Source organism: Pseudophryne corroboree, chromosome 1 (assembly GCF_028390025.1).
Source record: "Pseudophryne corroboree isolate aPseCor3 chromosome 1, aPseCor3.hap2, whole genome shotgun sequence".
Lineage (NCBI taxonomy): Eukaryota > Metazoa > Chordata > Amphibia > Anura > Myobatrachidae > Pseudophryne > Pseudophryne corroboree.
In genome coordinates, this window is record NC_086444.1 from 871948514 (window position 1) to 871966949 (window position 18436).

The 18436-nt window shown below is 44.1% G+C and overlaps 1 protein-coding gene across 1 annotated transcript in view; it reads left to right on the top strand.

The window, feature by feature from the left end:
• Nucleotides 1–18436, top strand: part of LOC135050014 (low-density lipoprotein receptor-related protein 8-like) — a 52863-nt gene that overhangs the window by 13282 nt on the left and 21145 nt on the right. The window contains exons 5-6 of the mRNA XM_063956101.1: nucleotides 814–927; nucleotides 1334–1453. Of these exons, the coding sequence (XP_063812171.1) occupies nucleotides 814–927; nucleotides 1334–1453 (234 nt within the window). The remainder of the gene's footprint in view (nucleotides 1–813; nucleotides 928–1333; nucleotides 1454–18436) is intronic.

Here is an 18436-nt window from a genome sequence, read left to right on the forward strand (position 1 = left end):
CTGGTTTGAGGGTATTTAACCTATGAATCCACATGGATTCCAGCTGCAAAAGTTTCCTACCCCTATTGCCTCCCCGCATGGAGTCTGGCACGTGATCAATGATTCTATGTTTAAAGGTGGCCATCGTGTGTCTATATTCCACAAAATGTTTAGCCACAGGTTGGTCCCCCTTGCCTGAGGCAAGGGCATTTCTTATTGCCAACCTGTGCTGTGCCATCCTGATTTTGAAGGAACACTCAGTTTTGCCGATGTAATACCTGCCAGATGGGCAGACACACGATGGTTGTTTGTATTGCACTTATCCTGACGAAGGGGGAAACCCCGAAACGTTGATTCTGCACTATTACAGTTTGTTATTTCACAAGACTCTGAGTGCCGCCTCATCATTATCTTTTGGTTATATATATATATATAATATAACATTTAATACATTTATACATACACACACACACACACACACACACACACACACACACACACACACACACACACACACACACATATATATATATATATACACACACACACACACACACACACACACACACACACACACACACACACTATACATATATTTATATTAAATGAATGAGAGGTACACTCCCTAAATGAAAAGAATAATTTTGTTTAAATACTGTACAAGCAAAACTATTTTCAAGGTACAGCCAAAGTACCAATAATGACTTAGACACTGAACATACTGTACATTATTAATTGCTCTTCAAGTGAGTTGAGTATTGTGTATTTACTTCAAATGATGTACAGATCCGGCCACAAGACCTCAAAGTAAGTGTAAATTATCTTTTTTTACAGGTACTTGTATCAATGGGTCCTTTAAATGTGGAGATGGGAAATGTATAAATGTCAGCCAAGTCTGTGACAATATGTGGGACTGTGAAAATGGTTCTGATGAAACCAATTCTTGTGGTATGTATGTACAGTAGGTTACTTGAATGGTTGGACTAAAATATTAAATATCTGACAATACATTTCCAGATTCTGGATTGAGTTGATAAAATTCACCACTTATCCCTGTAGAAATAGGAGCTATCACTTACTGTATTGTTTTTAAATTGCATGTGTCAGTGTATCTACCTGTAGGTCCATCAAGGCACCACGGATGTGCTTGTTATAGCTACTCTCTCATCAAATATGTCTTTATTTTATTTTTTTTCTTTATTTTTTTTCTTTCTGGTAGTACAGTATCACTTTTGTGGGTGCTAGTACCTTTTTTGTTTTCATAGGAAAAAAAAACACTGAATTAGGTTCTCTTCATAAGTTCAGTGATTCAATAATCGGAGTATCACTTAATTTTTATTGTTGAATGTCATAGGTCGTCGTTGCTCTGATGCTAATGGAGGCTGCATGCAAAAATGTGAAGATGTTGCATGGGGTGTCAATTGCTCTTGCCAAGAGGGCTGGAAACTTCAACCAGACTATCAAAGTTGTATTGGTAAGACTTGGTATATGCAGATATAGTATTTCCCAATATTTGCTGTTGATTCAGTACAATATTTGTACATAGTCCTCAAAATACCAGGTTGGTGCTAGTCTGAACAAAGCAACTAGCATAGATTGGACTTTAGGAAGTGCAGTGTATGGTGCTCTTTAGCACTCTGTTATTAGATGATAGGTGTGTAGTATTTTTACTAGGATGCTGCAAAACTTGAATTATTGATGAGGCCAGCTGGAGAACAAACAAGACTGCCACATACTAGGATTATGCACTACCACAAGTAACCAGAATTGGTTTATGTTGTGACTTTGGAAAGGCCTCACCTAATTATAGGCTCTGCTGAAATTTATATATGCGAAACTCAAAGAAAAAAGTTATACACACCAGCTTCTTTGCAAAATACCTGACTTTTGGCATAATTATCTTAATGGGTTGGCTGACTGGCGGTTGCGAGACCGCCGCTGACTATACAGATGCTGGGATCCTGGCTTTTAGATGGCTGGGGGGGGGGGGGGGGGGGGGGAAGAAGAGTCGTGGACACCTAGGAGTGGGAGTAGTCCCTGTTGGTTGGCATGCCGACTGGCGGGCTATTCAGCATTCGGGATCCCAGCATCGGTAATGTGACCGGCCTTTTTCCGATGAATAGACCCCTATGTCACCTCAATGTTTTTAGGTTTCTAGAGTTGACACTTACACAAGCGGTTGTCACTACTTAGAAACCACAATATGGACATTGGGGCAGATGTATTAAGGAGGGGCCTAAGACTGCACATCTATAGCTGCCAGTAATGTGAGGTGCTACCTACAGAGACTTGTAGTTCTACAGAAAAAAAAGCGTGTTGTAGGTGCACTGTCTCTAGCATTACTGATATCATGCAGCTTAGCATATAATAAATAGTGGAGTTTCGTAATGTTTTGATCAATGCATATAGCCGCAGCCCCACGGCAAGGGACTCCACTCTGCTGCGGTACCTAGCACTATAGGGGTTCAAACCTAGGGCATGGGACCCCCCAAACCACCACAGCCAAGAAACCCGAGGGCATCACAAGGAATGATTGTGTAGTGAGAACGATTAAGGAATAGGTGAGAAAAAATTTTATGGGATGAATTAATATACGTGAAAAAGGTGTGATTTGTAGAATAAACAAATGGTGAAAGTGCCAAATGAAATGTAATGCTGCGATGCCCTGTTGTCGCCCAGCCATGGCAGTCCAGGAGGCCCCGTACCCCAGGAGCCACCCCATTGCTGACCTATTATACAGAATAATTGGACTTGCCTAGAATTGTGCCATATTCATATTTTAGTGTTAGGTGCCGCAGTAGAGTGGAGTCCTTTGCCGTGGGACTGTGGCTACATGCATTGATCAATACATTACTAAACTCCACTATTATATCAGTAATGCTAGACAGTGCACCTACGACACACCCTTTTTTCGGGAGATGTATTAAACCTGGAGCAGTGATGAAGCACCAGACAATTTGCTCCAAACTGTTATTTTTCATTGTTATGATTGGCTGGTGCATTACCTTATCACTTTATCACTGTTTATCATTCCTCCAGGCTTAATACATCTGCCGCCTTATTCAACAGCATACGCTGCTGCGATCATTCTCCCCAGTTCAGCGCCTGCACTGCATAGGCAAAGGAGATGCAATTGCATCTCATTAATGCGAAAGCCTCTGCCTGATTGACAGGCAGAGATGTTTGCAGAGGCGGGTCAGCTCAAATGGGGTGTGGGGAGACACCGTCTTTGGGTGAAAACATGGGCGCCCTGCATCTGCCTTTGAAGGCAGGGGGCATCCCTAATTCAGCAATGTGATCACAACTGAATTGTGATCACATTGCTGGCAGCCATTTGCATGCTGGGCAGCCTTGCCCTGTTCTGGGGGGCACCCAGCATGCTATCTCAAGCAGTTGCAGTTTTGTTAAATTTGCAAAACTGCAACTGAAGTCCTATATTCAATTCAATAATATACACAATATTTTTAAATGCTCCGAGTTGCTATAATCCCAGCTTGGTCAGTACTTGGTATCAAGGCGAATTAACACCAAAGTTTGAACCCACAGGTTCAATTATACAATACATACACATTTTTCAATTGTTTCGGCTTCACCAAAGCACATAAACATTCTGTAGGTACATAAACATAAATGTATAGTGTCTTGTCACCACAATTATGATCATGTAACATGAATATTATTTATTATTGAGTGTTTAGCATTTAATTAATATATATGTATATATTGATAGTATATGGTTCATTTACATTTCAATATGCCTGATGTTTTTATAAATATATTGTGTTAGGATTAATTGTCCAATAAATATAATAAGCGTAAATATATGAAATATATTTACATATGTGTATAAATGGTATTAGTAAATAATTGGAGCATTTTTGTCATTTATGGTAACAGTGGTCAGCTGCCATACTTGCTTTAATATTAGTTATTGCGTGTACTTCAATGTGAGCTCGAGACAATGTATATAGCAATAGCCTGCAGGGTAGTAAAGGCGGCAAACAGGGTCCCTAGCATTGATCGCGTGCTACAGGAGCAACCACCTGCAGGGCGGGAAGAGGTGGTCAACGAGGGGGGTAAAGGCTGACCGCGAGCTAGTGAATTATGGACACACTGGTTGGCGGGGGGCTAAGAAGGGGGACCAATGGAGGACGGCTGCGCGGCGCGAGGCTATCTGTCAGGGAGTATAAACTTAGCTCACCTGAGCTGCTGGGTAGACTGCTGTTCCCCCTGTGAGAGCGCACACCTGGATCTCCTGCGCTGGTGACAGAGCTGAATACAGTCACAGCGGCAAGCGGAGTCCAGGTGTTGTGACCGGAGCAGGGCAAGCGTAGGAGCGCTGAAGGGCGGCAGCGAGAGTGCGGTTTACTGTACTCACCGCTGTGCCGGAGTTGCTAAGGAGGCCATCGGGTGGTGAGCGGCAGAGGTCCGGCGCTGACAAGCGGCAGAGGTCCGGCGCTGACAAGCGGCAGAGGTCCGGCGCTGGTGCAGAGGATGGGTGCGGAGAGTCCCTGCAGCGAAGCCAGCGGGAGACGGAAGTGACGGCCCATAGCAACCAGGGAAGCTACTCTGGTTGCTGGGACAGAGCAGGGTCGATGTTGGTGTAATGAACAAAGTGATCTACGCCCACCTCATGCTGGCCATTGAAAAGGAGGAGGAGTCGGGGATGCGCTAAGCACAGCAGCAGTACAACTAAAAGCGTGAGTGACTCAGAAATATTATTTTACCTCTTTCACACCTCCACTAAGCACCTCCCTCACAGCTAAGCTAAACACAGGAATGCCAGCGATAGGAAGCTTTAGCACCAATTTAAGCTGATTATAAATATGCATAATGTGCATGGAGTGAACCATAACTTGTATTCCTAAAAGGGGGAGATCTATTATAGCTAAATGTATGGAAAGTAATCCAGTAGCCTTCAACTTACAGCCATCTAAAATACTGGTGCCATACATATCTAGATAGCTTTTTCCAGATTGCTCCAAAAATATATATCAGCGGGTCAGAGGAGGAGAGTCAGTGAGTTGATACTGCAGCAGCAGGTAGCACAGGTGTATGTACATTTAAACTGCGGACTACACCATATACCAATAGCTAACTAACTTGAGTTATCATTATACAACTAAAGTGAATGGACTAAATGTGCCTGCACTAATGACCCTGGCACTGCCAGACATCCACAATAAGGAGGTACAGCCTGCAGTTTATTAAATGAACACAGCCTCCAGAAATAAGAAAGGCTAAAGTTCCGAGGAGTTCAAGATAGGATTGTTCCGGTATAGTTACAATTATATTGTATGTATTTTAATGGAAATCTGAGGTAGGCTACATCTGAGGGAAAAGACCCTTTTCTCCTCTAGTCAAAAAAAAAGAAACATAGGTTGTACTACATAGCAACAAATGTGTCAGTAATTGCTACAGTAGCATTCGGACTGGAGACAATCACTTCCCTCACAGACTGAGAAAGGAAAGGAGAATATTCTTTGGTTAAAACTGTATGTTAAATGTTTAGAATCCACTAAGGGTTTATTTTTATGAGTTTTTTTACCATTGAAGTGCACTACTAAACAGGAGTACCCGGGTCACTCTCATATTAATAATAAGGTAATTTTTGTGTATTGCATGCAAACCACTTGTATAGGTTCCAGAGTGGGAAATAGTTGGGAGGGATATTGAAATGTCATTTAAATCACTAGGTTGGTAATAAATGTTCACATTCACCCTTTAAATGTTATTGTGATAAATAAATACACATGTTTATACTTACCCTATGTAAATGTAACTTTGTATTCAATCCGGAGACCCTGGAGGCGAAAAACAAAGCACAGGTACTATATTATACTGTAGAAAAATGTGCACCCCTATACATTTATGATACATATATATACTTATAAATATTGTACCTTATTAGATAGGGGAGGCTTACCCAGGCAAGCCTAAGTAATTAGCTTGGGTGGAGGCACAACATAATTAGTAACCATCTTTTAGTGAGACCACTAGGAATTATACTATCTAAGGGGGGGTTACATTTTGGAGGCACCGCGTGAGATAAATTTGTAAAATACTCAGGTGTAAGGGAAGCACAGTAGCCAAAATGAATCATTATACCAGTAGTGAAGCATTTGATTGGTGCATAAGGAAGGGAGTGACTCCCGAAAGGAGTTTTGTATTGTGTGGGGATCTCACAGACATCACTGATGGAACAATTATGACAGAGATGTTATTCCTTTTTGGGATAAAACAACCAAAGATTTCTGATAAACAATTCAGGGAAAACGGAGAGTTGTGTGCTGTATTAATAACTACTAGTCAAGACTTAGAGTCTGAGTTGTTACCTAAAGTGGTGGCTGTGAGATCTAACCCTAACCGCAGGTGGAAAATTATATGGCCTGAAAAGGAAGACGGTGAAAGAGCTGCTGAACCATTAGTTATGGGTGATATGTCTGTTACGTCTGGACGAGATCCGTCTGCAGCTGGGGGAGAAGGTGGTCCATCACCGGGTACGGAAGAAAAGTTAGGGAATCAGTTAGATATTATAGCTGATAAAGTAGTACATCAATTAGAAAGATGGCATTATGAGGGGAGTTATAGGCGATTGAGGATTTTCTCAGGAATACTTCCTGTGCCTACTGGCGAGGAACCGTATGAAGCCTGGAGGGAGGCAGCTATACAGCAGTCTGAGGAGTGGCATTGTCCTGATCATATAAAAAAGCAAAGGATTGTAGAAAGTTTAAGGGGACCCGCTATGGGAATCATTCAGGCCACTAGGAAAAGTAATCCTGAGGCCACTGTGGCTGATTACTTCCAGGCACTGGAATACACCTATGGGACATTGGAAGATGTAGGTGACTTGGTTGCTAGATTCAACCATACTTATCAAGAGACAGGGGAGAAGTTGTCACAGTATGTGTATAGATTGGATAAAATAATCCATAAAATTATAGATAAAGGGGGATTATCTCCTGCTGAGGTCAATAGTAGTAGGTTGAAACAAGTAATTAGAGGAGCTTTAACAACTGACCCTGTGGCACAGCGTTTACGGTGTACCGCTCTGTTATTAGGAAGCCCCACCCTTAATGATTTAATTAAGGAAATTACCCAGGAGGAAGCTTTAATCGCCAATAGGGAAAAGACCCATGCCAAAGCCGTAAAAGTAGTAATACCCTCCTCTGAGACTCAAGGGTCAAGGAATGACAAATTACTTACTTTAGTAGAGGAACAAAATAAAAAAATGGACCAGCTTATTTTGGCTCTAAATCAAAGGATGGCACCGTCTAATGTAGCTTCCCGTAATTCTATTAGGGGAATTAACAATGGTAGGGGAAATTTTAGGAGAGGTGGAGATTTTACATCCAGAGGGTGTTTTCAATGTGGACAGCTAGGGCATAGGGTTATGAACTGTCCCTTAGGCTGGGGTAATTCGGAAGTGGGAACTACTGGTCAGTTGGATAATGTTTCCATTCAGGGAAACGACAGTGGGAGGCTGGCGGGCCCCTCGCCGTCTCCCAGAAACTAGATGTGGATTCAATGGGGAGTGCCCAGTGGAGTAATTCAATCCCTGATGGGATGATAGGACCTGCTCCACGCGTGGTCGTTAAATTGAATGGACATCCCTGCCCTGTTTTATTAGACAGTGGATCTCAGGTGTCCATTATATTTGAGCACTGGTATAGACACTATCTCTCTAACGTTCCTATTATGCCCTTGGAAGGATTGGTAATCTGGGGGCTAAGTGAACAGAAATACCCCTATTTGGGTTATGTACTAGTTAACATAGAGTTTCCAGAGGAATTCATGGGTGTGTCAGAACCCTTACCTCTCATTGCTCTGGTATGCCCAGAGTCCCCAGGAGATAAGACTGTGATGCCAGTGATTGTGGGAACTAATGCTCACTTATTTAAAGTCCTCAGTGATTGGTGTTTAAAAATGAATAGGGAAGTCACTTCTGTTAATATGTTGACTCACCATATGAACTCCCATGAAGGATATTCGGGGTACAGAGAGTCCTCTTTGGCTCAGGATATGTCTTTGAATGATTTTATTCCCTGTTTCCAGGGGAGTGACATTGGGTTGGTAGAAAGAGATACTCTATGTAAAGAGTTGGTAAAACGGCAGCACGTTTTTTCTCTTGGGGAATGGGATTTGGGAAAAGCTGCAGGTGTGGAACATTGTATTAAGCTAAATGATGAGACTCCATTCAGGGAGAGGTCACGCCGTCTTGCTCCTGCCGATTTTGAGGATGTTAGGCAGCATCTTAGAACTTTGCTGGAAATTGAAGTTATTCAACATTCGGAGAGTCCATATGCCTCACCTATAGTAGTGGCTCGTAAAAAGAATGGCAATATCAGAATGTGTATTGATTACCGGACTATTAACCAACGCACAGTGCCAGATCAATACACTGTTCCTCGGATAGAGGAGGCATTGGATTGTCTGCAGGGGAGTCAGTGGTTCACCGTGCTGGATCTACGGAGTGGGTATTACCAAATACCTATGAGCCCACATGACAGAGAGAAAACTGCATTTATCTGCCCCTTAGGCTTCTTTGAATTCTTGAAGATGCCTCAGGGTTTTAAGGGTGCACCGGCTACCTTCCAGCGTACAATGGAACAAACGGTGGGTGATATGAACTACCGTGAGGTATTAGTATACCTTGATGATATCATTGTATTTGGGTCCTCTTTGCAGGAACATAACCATCGTCTGCTTAAAGTACTTGACAGGTTACTAAAAAAAAGGACTAAAGCTTTCTATAGATAAATGTAAGCTCTGTCAGTCCTCTGTTACTTATTTGGGACATGTGGTGAGCCGACATGGAATTTCCACAGACCCCACTAAAGTGGAGGCTGTGAACAGGTGGCCCAGACCCACGAGGCTGAAGGAGTTAAGATCTTTCCTGGGGTTTTGTGGGTATTACCGCCGGTTTGTACCTTATTATTCTGTAATATGTCATCCACTTACTGAATTGACTAAAGGGTATCCCCCTAGTGGCAAAACCTCATTGGCCAAATCATGTAAAAAGGAGGGCTATTTTAAACCGTCTGAGGAATTTGGGGATAGATGGACCAGCAAGTGTGAAGAGGCCTTCCTCAAGTTAAAATGGAGTCTTACTAATGCCCCTGTTTTGGCATATGCTGACCCTACAATTCCCTATGTGGTACATGTGGACTCGTCATTTGATGGTCTAGGAGCAGTGTTGTATCAACCTCATGAAGGAAAATTACAACCTATATCTTATATCAGTCGAGGATTATCCAATAGTGAAAGGAGATATCCCGTACACAAACTGGAATTCCTTGCTCTCAAATGGGCTGTAGCTGATAGATTTCATGAGTACTTATATGGGGCAAGCTTTGAGGTGTTCACTGACAATAACCCCCTGACATATGTGCTGACCACTGCTAAATTAGATGCTACAGGGCATCGGTGGTTATCTGCACTGTCTATCTATGATTTTAAAATTAAATATCGCCCCGGCATCAATAATATAGATGCTGATGCTTTATCTAGATTAACAAGAACTGAGATGGAACCAGATAGGTCAGATTGGATTGAAGTTCCAGCAACCACCCTTAAGGGTTTGTGCTTTAACATACATTGCTTGTGGACAGAACTTGGAGAATGCATCAGTGCCCTTGGAGCATCTGACAAGGCCTTACCCCTGGCTTACTGTTGGTTAAGCCAATTAGAGTTAGGAGATTTACCCCGCATAAGTCATGAGAAGATGAGCATGGATCAACGGAGTGATTCTGATATCTGTTATATTTTGTCTTGAGGCTGGTTGTGCTGACAGTGATGTAAGCTCTGACGCCTGCATCTAAGGTGTTATTGAGGCATATAAAGCAATTGGTTGTAAAGAATGGTATACTATACCGTAAATTGGTCAGGTCAAATGGAAAGGTGAAGTTTCAATTGGTTGCTCCACAATGCTATAGGGCAACTATTTTAAAGTCATTACATGATCAGCATGGTCATCTCGGGGTGGATAAAACAGCAGGATTGATCACTGACCGTTTTTACTGGCCATTTATGGAAAAGGATATTGAAAATTACTGTAAAACCTGTGGCAGTTGTTTTGAGGAAGTCTCTTCCCACCAAGTCTTCTCCCCTTGTCACTCTCAATAGCCATGGACCTATGGATCTAGTATGTATTGATTATTTATCATTAGAAACATCACCGGGGAAAGAATGTAACATTCTTGTAGTAACTGATCACTTCACCCGTTACGCTCAGGCTTATGTTACCCCTGACCAGAAGGCCCTTACTGTAGCTAAAACTCTATGGGAACGGTTCTTCGTCCACTATGGCTTACCAGCTAGATTGCACTCTGACCAGGGGCGTGATTTTGAAGGAAAAATCATTCATGAACTTTGTATGTGCTGTGGGATTAAGAAATCCCGAACTACTCCTTATCATCCGCAGGGTAACCCACAGCCGGAACGTTTTAATCGTACCTTGCTCAATATGATGAGTACTCTGGATCCACGGGGCAGAACACAATGGAATAGTAAAATATGTCATTTGGTTCATTCCTATAACTGCACCAAGAATGAATCCACTGGGTACTCCCCATATGAATTGATGTTTGGGCGGGAAGCCCGACTGCCCATAGATGTCTCATTAGGTCTTCCATCCAGGGATGCCAATGGACAAACTCATTCCCAATACATAATTAAATTACGAAAAGAACTTAGAGAAGCACACCAATTAGCTCAGGAGGCGTCTAGAAAGGCCGGGGCTAAGAATAAGATTAGATATGATCTGCAAGTAAAAGAAAATTTATTGAAAATAGGGGACCACGTGCTAATACAGCAACTAGGACGTCCCAGACGACAAAAATTAGCTTATAGATGGAGGTCTAATCCCTATGTGGTAATAGACAAATTACCCAACATACCAGTCTATAAGCTAAGGTCAGAGTCGGGGGAGGGACAAATTCTTACATACCACCGACAGCATCTTTTGCCTATAGCCCAAAATCTTCGTTTCCCTGAAGTAGCTGAAGAGGAGTCACAGTTAAGATCTACTTGGAGAACTGGTAGTAGGTTACGATCTTCTCAAGGACAATGCCACTCCCCAGAAATCTCAGTCCTAATGAGGATTCTGAGAACAGGGAATGTGGTCCAGGATATTTCTATTGTGATAAGGATCCTGATAGCTCTGTTCCCTGGTTGTCCAATTGTATCACGCCCAATGGGTTTCATGAGGGTATCCCCAGTAATGATTGTAATATATCCGTTAATACTCATAATCAGGGGCGGATTGGGATGGAAAACCAGCCCGGGAAATATCTGGAAGCAGCCCTAGTGGGGGCGGGGTCTGAAGGGGTGTGGTCGGCTAAGGGGGCGGTACCCCCTTGATAGGACTTGATTCTGAGTTAGACTCGGTTGTGGAATCCTTGCATATTTTGCTGTTTGTGACCTTATGTTAATGCTGCTCCACTGCCCTTCCATGGTGTACATCCGTGCATCTGAATGTGCATGGACTGAGGTGCCCACTTTCACTAGCCCTACGCTGGGTGCAGATCATCCTCTAATGTGAGCAATACACCATCTTTATAATCAACCACTTTCAGCTACATGCCCATACTACATCATATCTGCGTCTGATAAGCCAACCTCCTGTAATCACCTAGGAATGCCCAACACATTCCTTGTACACTTTTATGTGCGTCTGTAACTGTACTGTGGCTCTGTGTAAACACCATCAAGAGCATTCGCAGTACAACCTAGACGCAAAAAATATTGCACAAGAAAGAGAGAACACATTGGCACCCGACAGGAACAAATAAAACACATTGGATCAGGCTTGTCTGCAGTACTTGCTCCAAGAGAGAGTGATTGGCTGGGGGATTACTGATAGTCTAGAAGGCTGGGGAAGGGGCAGCAGGGGTAGCATTGTATGTCCATGGGGCTAATAGGTAGGAGATGGGAAGTGTATGTCTTATGTGCCAGAGGGTACTTTAGGCCTATGGTGGTGGGGTGTGGTGTGGGCAGGGCTGTAGTAGATGTTCCTGAGGCCTTGGGGGTAGAACGGATAGTATATGTACCTGGGCTGGGGTACTGTATGTCTGGAAGGCTAGTGGGGGGTCTTAGGGCCCAGTGGCCCAATACACTGCTGTATATACAGTTTGCATACATAAATAGGTGTACATATCTATATATTTAGAGACAGAGAAAATGTGATCTTAATATACTTTTCAAAAAAATTAATAACATATATAAGTTATTATGAATCGAACCAGGTCAGCAAACCAAAATATCCAATGCAAACTGTATCTACAAATATATAAGAACGATTACAAATAATTGTCACATGAATGTACCTGCACTATCGTACAGCTGAATTCAATTTCTTATCGGACCAATGTAATGAGTGACTGTATTGGTCATCAATAAAAAATATTTTTTCTCATTGTCAGTAGTCAGGACAGGCTTTGGGTCTCGTACTATAGGTGATCAGGTACAGCAAAAAGCAGCTAATAATCCACCAAAAATAATGAATGCTTCCAATGTAATTGCTATTGACTATCCATGAAGGCATGTGTGCAATAGTGATTAGTTGGTCCCTGCCCCCTCCCTGTGTCCTCTTACATCCCAGGATGGGACCTTTCAACTATGCACTTGCAGAGCTTGCAGACAGTGTTCACCTTACACCCACCCCTTGCTATCCAATCAGATTGTTCCCCAGAGGATCCTTATCTCCCAGCAGACTGTCTGCCGGCAATGGTGGGAGAAGTAAATAACCCCTACAGTGCCAGGCTACTGGATAGCTACAGCAGCCTTATGTATGCCTAGTACAGGTATTTCTGTGTGTGCATGCAGGGTTCTGCTATTACACGTGTGTTGGGAGTCCTCATCCCTATGGATTGTGTCAGTGCACCTGCTATATAGTACTGTATAATTTCCAATGCTCCCAACCCTGGCCATAGGAAGGGCAGTAAACAGTTAACAGCAAGGAGCTGCAGGACGGGAGATGATTAGGGTGAAGGCTGCACACACCTCGGGCTGCTCTGTGTGGGACGGACGCTCTGCACCAGTTCTCAGTGAGGAAGTAGATGACATGGACAGTGAATAACAGTACCTGACACTGTTGAGCGAGCAGTCCACCTCTGACCACCCTGGCAGCATTTTCCAGCCACAGCTCCTGCACAGCAAAAGGCAGTGGAAACAGAAGTGATCCGGCGGCAAGGACGTACATGCCACTTGTTCGCACTGAGACCTAGCACTGTTGCTGCTAGACCCCAGCAGCCGCCTGCAGTGTCCTTCATGCTAAGCCACCCACTAGTACTCCCGGCAAACGGCACCCGGAAGTCGTTAGGTCGTGCAGATGATAGCGTCCGGGTTGCGTTCCAGCAGCTGAAACACAAATCCCGGATGCGCGGCAGCAAGAGCTGGCAGCCACTGTCAGTGTCAGCCAACCCGCAGATAGACACATGGAACCGGCCAACCGGGGAATTCACCGGTACCCCGGTGGGCCAATCCGCCCCTGCTCATAATGAGGAAGGTGGGTTAGAATCTGAGTGGGGACTTCTATCAGAAGGGGTTCTAGGTGACACTGAGGTTAACCCGAGCATGGATTCTGATAGTGAATCCAGGATCTTAAATGCTGGTGAGGATAACGTGCCTAGTTATAGGCCATCTAGGGAACGGAAACCTCCTTTAATATTAACCTATCCGGAATTAGGTAAACCTGCATATTTACCGCAAATAATTCACCCGAGTATAGTACTTACCTGGCCTTACTTCGGGTATGGAAAGGGGAAGGATATTTGGTGATCTGACAAAGTGGGATGGAGTGATATACAGATCACCAGGGGGAGAGTGTAACATGAATATTATTTATTATTGAGTGTTTAGCATTTAATTAATATATATGTATATATTGATAGTATATGGTTCATTTACATTTCAATATGCCTGATGTTTTTATAAATATATTGTGTTAGGATTAATTGTCCAATAAATATAATAAGCGTAAATATATGAAATATATTTACATGTGTATAAATGGTATTAGTAAATAATTGGAGCATTTTTGTCATTTATGGTAACAGTGGTCAGCTGCCATACTTGCTTTAATATTAGTTATTGCGTGTACTTCAATGTGAGCTCGAGACAGTGTATATAGCAATAGCCTGCAGGGTAGTAAAGGCGGCAAACAGGGTCCCTAGCATTGATCGCATGCTACAGGAGCAACCACCTGCAGGGCGGGAAGAGGTGGTCAACGAGGGGGGTAAAGGCTGACCGCGAGCTAGTGAATTATGGACACACTGGTTGGCGGGGGGCTAAGAAGGGGGACCAATGGAGGACGGCTGCGCGGCGCGAGGCTATCTGTCAGGGAGTATAAACTTAGCTCACCTGAGCTGCTGGGTAGACTGCTGTTCCCCCTGTGAGAGCGCACACCTGGATCTCCTGCGCTGGTGACAGAGCTGAATACAGTCACAGCGGCAAGCGGAGTCCAGGTGTTGTGACCGGAGCAGGGCAAGCGTAGGAGCGCTGAAGGGCGGCAGCGAGAGTGCGGTTTACTGTACTCACCGCTGTGCCGGAGTTGCTAAGGAGGCCATCGGGTGGCGAGCGGCAGAGGTCCGGAGCTGACAAGCGGCAGAGGTCCGGAGCTGACAAGCGGCAGAGGTCCGGCGCTGGTGCAGAGGAGGGGTGCGGAGAGTCCCTGCAGCGAAGCCAGCGGGAGACGGAAGTGACGGCCCATAGCAACCAGGGAAGCTACTCTGGTTGCTGGGACAGAGCAGGGTCGATGGTGTAATGAACAAAGTGATCTACGCCCACCTCATGCTGGCCATTGAAAAGGAGGAGGAGTCGGGGATGCGCTAAGCACAGCAGCAGTACAACTAAAAGAGTTAGTGACTCAGAAATATTATTTTACCTCTTTCACACCTCCACTAAGCACCTCCCTCACAGCTAAGCTAAACACAGGAATGCCAGCGATAGGAAGCTTTAGCACCAATTTAAGCTGATTATAAATATGCATAATGTGCATGGAGTGAACCATAACTTGTATTCCTAAAAGGGGGAGATCTATTATAGCTAAATGTATGGAAAGTAATCCAATAGCCTTCAACTTACAGCCATCTAAAATACTGGTGCCATACATATCTAGATAGCTTTTTCCAGATTGCTCCAAAAATATATATCAGCGGGTCAGAGGAGGAGAGTCAGTGAGTTGATACTGCAGCAGCAGGTAGCACAGGTGTATGTACATTTAAACTGCGGACTACACCATATACCAATAGCTAACTAACTTGAGTTATCATTATACAACTAAAGTGAATGGACTAAATGTGCCTGCACTAATGACCCTGGCACTGCCAGACATCCACAATAAGGAGGTACAGCCTGCAGTTTATTAAATGAACACAGCCTCCAGAAATAAGAAAGGCTAAAGTTCCGAGGAGTTCAAGATAGGATTGTTCCGGTATAGTTACAATTATATTGTATGTATTTTAATGGAAATCTGAGGTAGGCTACATCTGAGGAAAAGACACTTTTCTCCTCTAGTCAAAAAAAAGAAACATAGGTTGTACTACATAGCAACAAATGTGTCAGTAATTGCTACAGTAGCATTCGGACTGGAGACAATCACTTCCCTCACAGACTGAGAAAGGAAAGGAGAATATTCTTTGGTTAAAACTGTATGTTAAATGTTTAGAATCCACTAAGGGTTCATTTTTATGAGTTTTTTTACCATTGAAGTGCACTACTAAACAGGAGTACCCGGGTCACTCTCATATTAATAATAAGGTAATTTTTGTGTATTGCATGCAAACCACTTGTATAGGTTCCAGAGTGGGAAATAGTTGGGAGGGATATTGAAATGTCATTTTAAATCACTGGGTTGGTAATAAATGTTCACATTCACCCTTTAAATGTTATTGTGATAAATAAATACACATGTTTATACTTACCCTATGTAAATGTAACTTTGTATTCAATCCGGAGACCCTGGAGGCGAAAAACAAAGCACAGGTACTATATTATACTGTAGAAAAATGTGCACCCCTATACATTTATGATACATATATATACTTATAAATATTGTACCTTATTAGATAGGGGAGGCTTACCCAGGCAAGCCTAAGTAATTAGCTTGGGTGGAGGCACAACATAATTAGTAACCATCTTTTAGTGAGACCACTAGGAATTATACTATCTAAGGGGGGGTTACAATCATATGCCCAATGTCCTTTTCAATAAACAAAGCCTTCATCCAATCTCCGAAAAAAATACATACTCACTCAAAAACAGAGCATAATCTGGATAGTGAGGAATATGCCCGCCCCCTTAAAGGTTTCACTCTGATATATATACACTGATATATAGGCAGGGGTTAAAGTGAGCCGGAATGAGGCAGAACGGCGTTCCGTCCTTTCCACTTGGAAACTGATGTGCACCTTTGGCGCTCCTGCTATATACTACACCAAAACAGCTCCTTTGCCTTGCTAGCTGCACATATAGTGCACCTGTATTATATAAGCTGGGCTTAGCACCTGCCTACCTACCGGGGTTAGCGACTGCGGAGCCAGGAGAAGCCCTAGGCTTCTCTGCAGGTTGTGGCCTACCTTGTGATTAACAACCAGGACCTTGATTAGCGTACCCGGCCTGTCCTGAGTGGAGTCTCCCGCTGCTCTGCAGCTCCCGGACAGATGGCTGCCCTGCCTGTGTCTGGACCTCCTGCCACTCACTCCTCCTGTGCTGCCTAGCTGATCTCCAGATGCCCCGCGGCTGGACCCCCAGTGAGGTGCGGAGGCCGTCATCTTGTTTCCTTCAGGCTCCGTGCGGGAGATCACGTGGGGGGACCCGGTGGGCGGCTGCTGTGGCTCTGTGGACCCGGCTCTCCAGACTTCCGGAAGGCAGTCAGCATCTCTCACCTCTCCCAGCACCTGCTCTGCAGCCCACCTGTATTACCAGCCTGTGGCCTCCCCGCTTACCCATCCCTATACGCAGGGCTGTTTTTAGCCAATTTGGCTCCCAGTGCGAGATTTTTTTTTTTGTTTTTTTAATAGTGTTTTTATTAAACAGAATGGAAGAAGTACAGACATTTCAGTGTATACCGGGAGATCCGGGTGATATTATATAACATTTATAGTTTGCATAGCCTTGCCCCACCATATACACACAAGTTTAAGCATGACCGGCTATCTAATAACCCACAAAAACAGTTTTTTTTTTAAGTCTGAAAGTAAATGTCAACACATTCGTAAAACATTTTCAAATTTCCCCCCAAACTAACTCAATTAACCCCCCAACTATAAGGCCAGATACGGCCTGGTGCACCAAACAAAGGTGCCTAAAATAACCATAATTATTAAAAAAAAAAAAAAAAAGATAAAATAAAATAAATAATAATAAACAAAAACATAAGCAGAGTAAAACAAATCAATACCATCAAGCCTGTGGTCTCGTAGTCGTGCGAGGCGAGGTACAAACCCAGTGCGAGATTTAAAAATGCACCCCCCCCATTGACATAACAAAATGTGCCCCCCCCCCATAGATATAAAAAGGAAAAGCTATGCGTGCGCCATAGGTGCGCGTGCTCCCGGCAAAGGTGACGTGGCCTTGATAAAATGGGTGTGGTCTCTGTAAAACGGGCGTGGCCTCGTCTGAAAAAACGACCTTACACCCCAGTTTTTGACCTTGCACCAACAGATCACGGCTAACACAGGAAAAAAATAAAAAATATATATTATGCCATACACCGCAATGCCCTTGATACATTGAGTCACCATTTTCCACATGACGGCAGGCAAGAGTCCCCATTTTCCACATGGTGGTGGGGCGGTAGGAGAGAGAGGGGGAGAGGCTGACTTTTAAGTTTGAAGCGGTTCTTCCCATTCTTCGGCAGCCTCTCCCTCGTCTGCGCGGCGCTTGGCTCCCCCTCCTGAGTCCTCGCCGCCTCCCGAGTACCCAGCTCGGGGGTGGAGTTTCACGGAATGACGCAGGTGTGTTGTGACGTCATGACGCACCTGCGTCATTCTGCGAAACTCCGCCCCCGAGCTGGGTACTAGGGTGGAGGGGGAATCATAGACCACAAAAAGTGCCGCGGTGGGCACCCTGTGCGGTTGCATGGCTTGCCCGCCGCAAGAAACGGCACTGCCTATACGTAACCCAGATTGTTATATATCCACATTTCTGTACACTACTGCAGCCTGGAGTTCTCCTCCCTACCCGGGCTGTAGTTTCTCACTTATACCATGCTGATGCCGACTAGTTACAGGCTGTGATTGTCCTGCTCTCCAGGGCACGTCTGCCTACGTATGATATCCTGCTAGCCACGATTCGTTCTGGGGGAATGTGATGACGTTGGTCCTGCCTGAATGCTTCTCTAATCGTGTAACTCATACAGGTATTCTCTTGGTGGTACCCATTTGCCTCATGGTGAGGGGTGGTAAAAAGGGCCCACCAAGGGTGGGGAATTCCGTACACAAGGGAACCCCCGCAC